Source organism: Geospiza fortis, unplaced genomic scaffold (genome assembly GCF_000277835.1).
Source record: "Geospiza fortis unplaced genomic scaffold, GeoFor_1.0 scaffold70, whole genome shotgun sequence".
NCBI classification, from domain to species: Eukaryota; Metazoa; Chordata; class Aves; order Passeriformes; family Thraupidae; genus Geospiza; species Geospiza fortis.
This window is the reverse complement of record NW_005054317.1, coordinates 3,729,588-3,738,799: the sequence shown is the minus strand read 5'-3', so window position 1 is coordinate 3,738,799 and position 9,212 is coordinate 3,729,588. Positions and strand designations below refer to the sequence as shown.

The 9,212-nt window shown below is 43.6% G+C and overlaps 1 protein-coding gene across 1 annotated transcript in view; it reads right to left on the bottom strand.

Moving 5' to 3' along the window:
- The window catches only part of MAGI1 (membrane associated guanylate kinase, WW and PDZ domain containing 1), a 285,863-nt gene that overhangs the window by 66,542 nt on the left and 210,109 nt on the right, over window positions 1–9,212 (bottom strand). The window contains 3 exon segments of the mRNA XM_031056336.1: window positions 131–169; window positions 2,980–3,062; window positions 6,419–6,629. Of these exon segments, the coding sequence (XP_030912196.1) occupies window positions 131–169; window positions 2,980–3,062; window positions 6,419–6,629 (333 nt within the window).

Here is a 9,212-nt window from a genome sequence, read left to right as displayed (position 1 = left end):
AATTACTCCTATTGAAATAAAAAAATAAAACCTGAAAGATGCAAAATGATACAAAGAAGAAAGAAAGTAATTAAAGGCTCAAAACAGTGCAGTTGAAGTCAAATATCAAAATGAGAGATGGATGATTTACCTAGTTCACTGTCCAGTTCCTCCGTGTGCACCCCTTCTTCTCCAAGGGAAGAGCAGTAAATGAGACAGAAAAAATTAAAAGAAAATTTCAGATACCAGCCCCAAGCAAGAAATTCCCTAGAGCAAACAGCAGAACCAGCACTAATTTTCTACACACCAAGCCCAAGCTTCCCATTTAGCACGCTCTAGTGATCAGAATATTGATGGATCTGATGCAGATAATGAAAAAAGTGGTTCTTGCACTCTCAAAACATCTTCATCAATGGACTATTTCCATGTCATGGTTTGATATGGCAAAGTCATGAAACTGTGATGTTCTCACTGTAGTGAGGCTTTTCCCTCAGATCCTACAGTCCAACCTTTGCAATCTGTTTTACAGACACATGGATCTATCAGAAGGCCAGACCTGGAAACTAATGAGGGAGTCTGACAGGAAAAGCTTGCACCTAAACAAGGACTACTGTAGCAAGGTTTCCAAGAAAACATCTAAATTTATGTGCACACAAGGTCCAACAGACCTCACTGTCCTACTCAGATGATTTAGATAGGCATGAAGCCTTGTTTTACTGGAGGCACAGACCCCCAGTCCAGATGCACTGGTGAGGCACAGACAGGAATGCACCAGTTTTAGCAGGGCACCTGGGACAAAGATCACATAATTTTTCAAAGACACAAAGCCATCAATATTCGCTGTTGCTCCATTTATCATTATCTGCTCCATATTCATAAGTTAACAGTGACACAGATGATTAAAGTATTGCTTGGCCTATAAATAATAATAATGCAGTCTGAAAATGAAAGATGGTGACAAAACCAGAACAAAGATGGTAAAAACAATCTTGGACCCAGTACAGCAAAGTTTAAGCCACATAAATGAACGACAGAAGCAAACAGAGGTTGTAGGGTTGAAACATCTGGACACCCAAAAAACTAATTCCATGACCTCTTTGCAAAATATTCTATCAAAGCAGTTGTTTGGGACCATTAGTGTGAAATACAAATTGCAATTTCCTTTGATAGCCTAAACAATGGGAAACAAGTAAAAAGGGACACGTATCCTGATGAAAAAAAAGCACAAGGCAGCTGCACCCAAACAAATCTGAAACAATATCTAACATTTATAAAATCCATAAAGAGGGTGGGATGAGCCTGGCAACTCACATGCACACACACCAGACAAAACAGAGGAGTCATCCCACTGACTCTTAAGGAATGACACACAACAGTGACCCTTGCCAAAAACCATCCAGCTTCTGTGGCAAAGAAAAACTAACCTAACCTTCTCTCCTCCCTGTTTTTTAAAACATAATTATTCTTATGTGCTAAGCAAGATTATAGCAGCCAAGCAAAGCACTGCAGAGCACTACTGTAACTATGAAGCAACTGGTTTAACTAGTGAATATTAAAAATATCCATTAATGAGCAACTTGGTGAATGAAGTGAAGGGGTGTGTGGGAAGATGAAATTAGCTGATTTTAAGGAGTTGATAAACAAAGATGCCACTGCTCTCCAAAATGATGAACTCAATGAAATACAATAATACCAGCTGTATGTTTCTATTCCAAATTAAACAAATTATTCCAATGTTTGCTTTATAATTGCTAAGAGGAGAAGAGAAAGACTTTCCCTTCTGCGAGGAGACTTCAAACTGTGTAACAGAGGAGCTCAGCCACCCTCTGCAGCCTTGTGGTGCTGGCTGCTCCTTGCCTGGCACATCCCTGTGGTTTGAGGGTATCCTGCACTGTGCTCTAGAGCAAGTTGGTGACCTGCTTCATCACAGCAGCCTAGACGGCAGAGGTAAATTGTCACACCCTGCAAAATCTCACAAGTGAAAGGTAGGAGAGGGTGAAACACTACTACATGTGTAAAAACAGTCACCAGCAGTTCTGGAGGCCAGAGTTGAACCTAACAGTGAAAAGGGATTGAGCTGATTCTTTTCTGAAATAAAGTTGTGATTTTTATTGTGATGACTGACACCAGTAGGTGGTTCATTGTATTATGAAAACTGATTTTACAAGGACAGCACCCTCACTGATGAAGGAAACCCTTCAATTTTTAAGAAGTGTCTACCATGACAGAACTGTATTACCCAAGATTATGTATTTCAATTCCATCACCTTTCCCGGTCAGTAGACCAAAATTCCCTCACAGGTTTTCCCAAACATTTAAGTTATTTTCATAATTCACTTTTTCTTCCAACATCTTGTTAAGGAGGCCAGGAAGGGACCTCCTTTAACATTCCTGCATTTGGCTGCTCTAAATCGGACAGTGGCTTGCATTTCCAACATCTCAAGGAATACCAAATCTCAGTGCAAAATTTTCAGCGTCAGAAATTTACACTTTCAAATGGAACTTGTTTCAGCAATCACGACACTGCGCAGACCGTCAGCATTTAACAGCACAAGTGAAGCAATTGAGTTATTTCTGCTCAAACAAGGAAACAGCAACAGAACTCTCTCAATCCATGTGAAGCAGGAGGTTGAAGCGGAACACAGCGGAGCACACAGAGACTCAGTCACTCCCTCCCACACAGAGATCCAAGAAGCAAACATGTCAGACAGCTTTGAGTCTTGTTCAGCATCAGTGGCTTTTCAAATGCCTTTGCAAAAACTTACTTGTAGCACCTCCTTGATTTTTATTAAATGATCTGGCACCTCAGTGGCTGTTTTACACATTCACGGCAATTTTACAACATTATGGATATTGTCTCTTTGTACTTCCTAATAAATCTTTTTCAAATTTTTAAAAGTTTTTCTGAATACTAGTTATTAGAAAGAGAGAAGGAAAAGGAAAAATGTCATCTAGGAATGGACCAAACACAGTATTATGTCACTATTTTCAGTCTCTTACCATCATCTTCACATTCTTCTAGAGGCTTCTGCTGTTTGTTCAGGCACCGTGGATCTAGCCAAGATGTTGTTTTTGTGTTATGGCTGGAAACCAAAAACAGAAATACAACCTTTGTTAATAAAGCAGAGTTGAAGTATCCATGACATAAAAGTATATATCCTCTTTATTATTCAACAGACCTGGAGGCATACTTTTGATTCAAAGAAACAGCTCTACAATTTGATGATGTGCAAACTAGTCAACCAAATCACAAGAACTTTGGCAATGAAAACACAAAGGTAACAAGTAAAAATATACAAATCAGCACTCCTGACTGGAAAGAGGCAAGTGAATGCTGCAATATTAGAATATTAATTTCCAAATTGTTTGTCTTTGGTGGCTTGTTTTTAATTCCCAGAGGTGTCTCTGAGATAAAGGCAGGAGTTTCCCTTCCTTACTAAATTATTCAGTGAGTTTTGTTCCTACAAAAGACCTTTGACATGTCTAGAGTTGACCCAAGCATTAGTCAAAAATGATTTTGACTGAAAACTTTACAATTACACAAATAAAAATGTTCTGTCTAAGCCTTTGATGGAAGTTGAGCAGCTTTACTTTCAACTCTTCCTTTCCACAAGTCCCCTGACAGCCTCATGATGCCAGTCCCAGCGGTGAAGGTTGCATAGTAAACAGGCTTAAAATACATTTTTCTAGAAGTTATTTTCTCCCATAATTTCATTTGCATAAGCAGACAATCTGATAATAAAATGCCTCTTCTACAACCTGGTGTCATCTTAGCCACAACCTGCAGTCCCTGAGGAATCACTTATCTAGCTTAGCCTCTAACACTGCTTAACAGTTTTAAGTTTCAATAGTGTAGTAATGCCATTTTCTTCTCCTTCAAGGTCTCAAAGAGGTTTACAAACTGAATTTTAGCCTCACAACAGTCTCATGAGGGGCCCTGTAATGAGGGCCACGATCCCTGAGGAGCTAACAACCAACCAGCAAACTTGTATTGTACTGCAAGAAAAGGGGCCAGCCCTGCTCCCAGGATCTGAATGAGTAAATAAAAGGTCCTTGTTTTACACATCCTACTACCCAGCCCTCCCAAGGCAGGATGAGCAAATGTATTTAATCCTTATGTGTGCTTCAGAGCAATTGATCAGCACCTGGAAAAATGAATGGCAGAAATTCAGCAAGTCAGGAAAATTAACAAAAATAAAGCAGAGGGGCTCTGCCACCTTACTTATAAGCAAGTCTGCAGTCTAGCTGAGAAGGAGGGTGGTGGGAGGAGAGCAATAGAATATTTGCATATTTCTCGCAATTTTATACTTGCTAAGCAAAGGCTCACAACAGTGTAGTTTGCTGAGGCACAGCAAATTTAGCTAAACACCTTTCAGATCACACTCTCAGGTGGGAAGGATTGTGTTAGACCTGTAACATGCACAGATAATGAAACAGGGCACTGGGACAATGAAAATCTCAATTAAAGCACCAGAGAAACATATCTCAAGAACAAAATACCTCCAGCTAGATCAGGATTGGCTATCTGACACACAGCCCTGGCCCCACTGGACCTGCACTGGTTCTGTGCAAGATGCTCATGCTGCTCCCTTCAGCACCCTGACTTGATACCCAAAGCACCACAGATGCTAGAACAGACATCTGAGCCAGCCTGGGTCCACACTGCTCATTAGTTCACTTTCTTAATCTGATACAAATCAAGCTAAATGGTTTCTAGGCTCAGGGTTTCCTCAGAATTAATAGAACTGCAGTCATTCAGGGCTGCATCCACAGCAGCAGGTTCATGCACAAAATCAGCCCCATGGGAGCATCTCCTCAAACCGCACTGCAGGGAGGGAGCGGGTGCTGCTCCCAGAGCTTCACATCACACAGGCCTATGCTACAGGCTGTGTTTTCCCAGCACACACATGATTCTCCTGACAAATTATTTAGAGGTGCTGCAGTCCTGTGTTGCTCAGAGACCACAGACCCAGCAGCCATGGGGGTGGGTTTGGGGAAATCGGTGGCGGCAGCGGAACCCCTGATGGAAGCACCTGTAAGGAAGGACAGCAGGGGCCCCTGTGGGGTCAAAAAGGGGAGCAACTGACTGCTTGGGCAGCATTTACTGCTCATCATCTGTCCTCCTCCAAGGAGGAAAATGGCAGGCTGAACAGGCTATTAGGCTGTTCTCTATATAAAGGGCAGAGAGTACATCAAATAACGAGGCATCCTGAGGACACAGTGAGGGGAGAAAGCCATGCTCAGGGTAATGTACTCATCCTGGTTTCATCTGATGAGAATTTGCATTCTGCCTTCTTCTGACCTTGTCTTACACTCAGGGACTGTTGGAGCTTCTCCAGGTAATTGAGAGAGCCCTGGAAAATGGCCTTTTTCAGAGCAGCCCTCTCCCAGCTGAAGAAGGGCTGCTGCGGTGCCCTAAGCCATCCCAGATCCTCAGATATTCTGGCAATCTTCTCTCATGTGTTCCCTTGCCACTGGAGCCAAGAGAAAACCTGCTCTTGAACCTTGCCCTGGCCCTGTCCAAAAGTCTCCTCTCCTGATGATGAGGCAGGACTGCTGCCCTCACAGCCCTGATCTGGTGTAACTCTCCACAGGAGACAGGGCCAATTAACAGAGGAAGTTCTTCTGCAGTAACTGGGCATTGGCTTCTGGTAGGGTTTCCACAACTGCATTAAACAGACCATCAAATCCAAAATCAATTCCTCAACCCCTCTTCTACTTGGCAGCTAAGGGTTTGAGTTTCAAAGGCTAATTGAGTGTTAATGTCTAGCTAAACTCTGTGCAAGACATCTCTTACACTAACAGCTACTATTTTATAAGTTACTCCTACCTCAATAAATTTAGACAAGTATAATTTGAGACTATTATTTATGGCATGAAAAAAATCAATATCATCATAAAACTGCTGACAGCAATCAGCTCTTAGGCAAAGACTGCAGAGCTTGAGGTGTTCCAAACTTGCTGTGCATACCCTGCACTGAGCTGTACCTTTTGCAAGCCACTGGAGAGCATTAACACGTTTGGCCCCTTTGCTGTGATGAGGGGACAGCACACAAAGTCCATCCCTGTCTCTGCTGCCCAGGACTGGAGGAATCCCCTCTGCTGCATTATGCACACAATGAAGTCTCAGCCCTTCCAATTAGGAGCTTTCATTCCACCCGTGAAAACAACTGGCCTGTATTTTATAAGTGTCTGTTGCTTTTGTAACTACCCTCATAAAACAAGCAATTCCCTCTGCCTTGGAACTCAGGAGTAATTTGGATGTTAATCCAATCAGGAAATGCAAACCCCCTTCAGAAGCAGTAAAGAACTAACAGCTCTGCAACCTAACTGTATACACTAAATATTTAATACACACACAAAACACATCCATGGAGGTTCACTTTATGCCCAAAGAGAGGCGGCGAGATGGAATCAGAACAACAAAAATGTGCTTTACTCTATAAAATAGACTTCTCCGTTCTCCGTGTAGGCCATCTCCCAGTTTTCTGGCAGAGGACCTAGGTTATCCTCGGCTGCAGGAGGTAGGTACTGGGGGAGGCTCTGAGATGGGTCCGTGGTGGGGACGTGGGTGTGCCTCTCAATCGCGGACGCGGGCGCTGCCTCTCTCCCGATGCGCGCGCTGTGCTCGTCCTGGTCACCAGACTCTGCTGTGGGACAAACACACGGTGATACAAGTGACAATCAGTCCTTTCCTTCCCCAGTTTGCTCCTCCAGGTTTATCCTGCCAGTTTTCCTCTCCTTGCCTTTTAATTCACGAGACACGGCAGCAGATGGAGCGAGGGCAGAGCCCCGGCAGTCTCTGAGGCAGCAGGGGCGAGCTCTCCTTGCCCACACACCCTCTGCCAGCCAAACAAACCAGGAGCTGTGATCAGCTCCAGCAGGGCCCTGCTGAGGTACCAAATTCCTCCAAGCTATCTGAGGAGGGCTCATTGGTGTAGAGGAGTTCAGTGTGCTTTCAAGCAGGCTTACAGGTTCATCCCTGCAGTGCCAACTGTGGGACAGGATTAGGAGGATAAAATTTCTTGTTTGAAGAATGATCAAAAGAGATTTTACAAGCGCAAAATGTTGTCAGAAGCTCAAAGTCAACAAGCTAATGGTGAGTGTCTTCAGTGCAGTGTATTATTTAAATTAAAAATTAAAATGAATGTCAGCACTGTACCATGTGTCCACGTGTTGCTGCTCACTAGTGCCCATTCTTGCTGTTTGAGGAGGTTTATTCCAAGGCTCATCACAGCACCCTTCCAGTCAAAGTCAGTCAGGAGTATTTTATGCTGTATCTGGCCCTTCTCCCTCTAAGGAAATATTTCTGATGCTTGTATCCATGCAGTTTTGAGCTGTATCCATGAAACAATGCTGCTCATCCCCTCCCATCACTAATGACAGTAAACGCTCCCCAATAAGCAGGTCTGTGCCCTCACTCCTTCACAGAGAGGTTTTGGCAACAATGGACAAATGCTAAAATGAACCCTTTGTCTACCAAAGGGACTTCCTCTGTTTGGCTCTTGAAGGTGTTGAAAATTTATGGCAGTACTTCCACATCCCCTGAGAACATCAGTACAAGCACAGTTTGACAATGCACTGAGCAAAAAACAGAGATCAGTGTCACCCTCTGCCAAGTCCCCAAGGACTGGGGCTGAAGGGGTTTCACAGACAGGACCTTCCCTGCTCTCCACACCCGAGACCATGGACATCCTCAGTTCACAGCCCACGGCCCTGGAAACAGCTCCTTCATCATTCTAGTCTGTGTGCTGCCATTACCAAAAGAGAACACTAGGAGGAACAGGAAGAAAAACATCCAGACTATACCAGTACCCTCAGTGCTTGCTTTTCAGCCCTCCTGGAGTTTGATATTTTTAGGTAGAAGATGACAACATAAAGAAGCGTGAAAGAATCATCGCCAGCGAAAAACTGAGAGTACAAACATGCCAAAATCTGGAAAACACAAGTTACCCAGAGGTCTCCTAGAGAAGCAGGAGGATTTTAATATGGCTAGCACACTTTCATGTGAAATAAGCATAAGGAATCACTTTGGTATATGAGAAATAACTCTCTTCCTGATTCTGTGCTCATTTAATGAAGGCAAGGGGCCAGGGTGTGATAACATTGTGACAAATGATCTGCATCTTCTAGTATTTCATCTTGCAAAGGAAAACAAGGAAGAGAAATTATGCTCCAGCTACTTCAGGGACACCAAACTGAGATGGGCAGAAAGGAAATCAAATAACAGATCTCCCATTAGCTCCTTCCCAAACTCAGATCCCGTGACAAAGGCTGAGGCTGCTGTCATGTCACAATATGCAAGAAACCACACTTGGTTTGTCAATGAGCTGGTAAGCAGAGACAGGAATTCTAACCTGGAGAAATTAGGCTGGTTAGAAGCAATTTGAGTTGGAAATGTAGCAGGTAGCAGCCAAAAAAGAGTACAACCCTCAAAAGCCATTCGATAGTTTGGCCTGCAGAGGACCAAAACTAAATCTCAGTCTAAACCCTTTTAAAGCTCCAGATATTAGAGCCAGGACATTGGCAGGTGGGAGTGGCAGGACAGATCTTCTGACTCATCAGGGGCTGGGAAGGGAAATTTTCATAGTGATAGAAAGAGATCAGAGGACAAAGGACTGGGTGCCAGTTATGGTGAGCTCCCAAGGCGAGCAGCTGGGAAAGGCTTGAAGGTGTGGATAATACTTGCTCAGCACCTGCCTCAAAAGGAGCCCTGAAGATGAATTCAGGGCTTGAAACTGAGCTGAGGTAACAATGCTCTAAGCACTAACAAATACTAGGGACATGGGGAAGAGCTCTTGCCCCTCAGAGCTTCACAAACTTCCAGCTGATTTCTGTGGAAACTCAGTGGATCTCCAATGGTGTTTTATTCTGAATTTGCCCGCACAGCACTTGATTTGAGATTGCAAAGGTTTCCAGTGATCTTTCAGCTCAGGCTTGATGGCAGCCAAGATCTGTGTTTAGCAGGACACAAGAACTTCATGAAAAACAGAACTTGCATCCATGCTCCAGATCTCATTCCTGCAGCAAGCAGCACTCCATGTGCTGGGAGGTACCTGGAGAAGAGGACCTAGGACAGTAACTGTATGTGATGGGCAGCTCTAGATGCAAGGAAGGATAAAGGACAGCAACATATTTAGGAAGGAGCAATGATTAATTTCAAATGTAAACCTGGTTGAGTCATTTCATACTGTTTGTTGCTGTCAACCATAGCTCAACTGTTCCCTGACCTT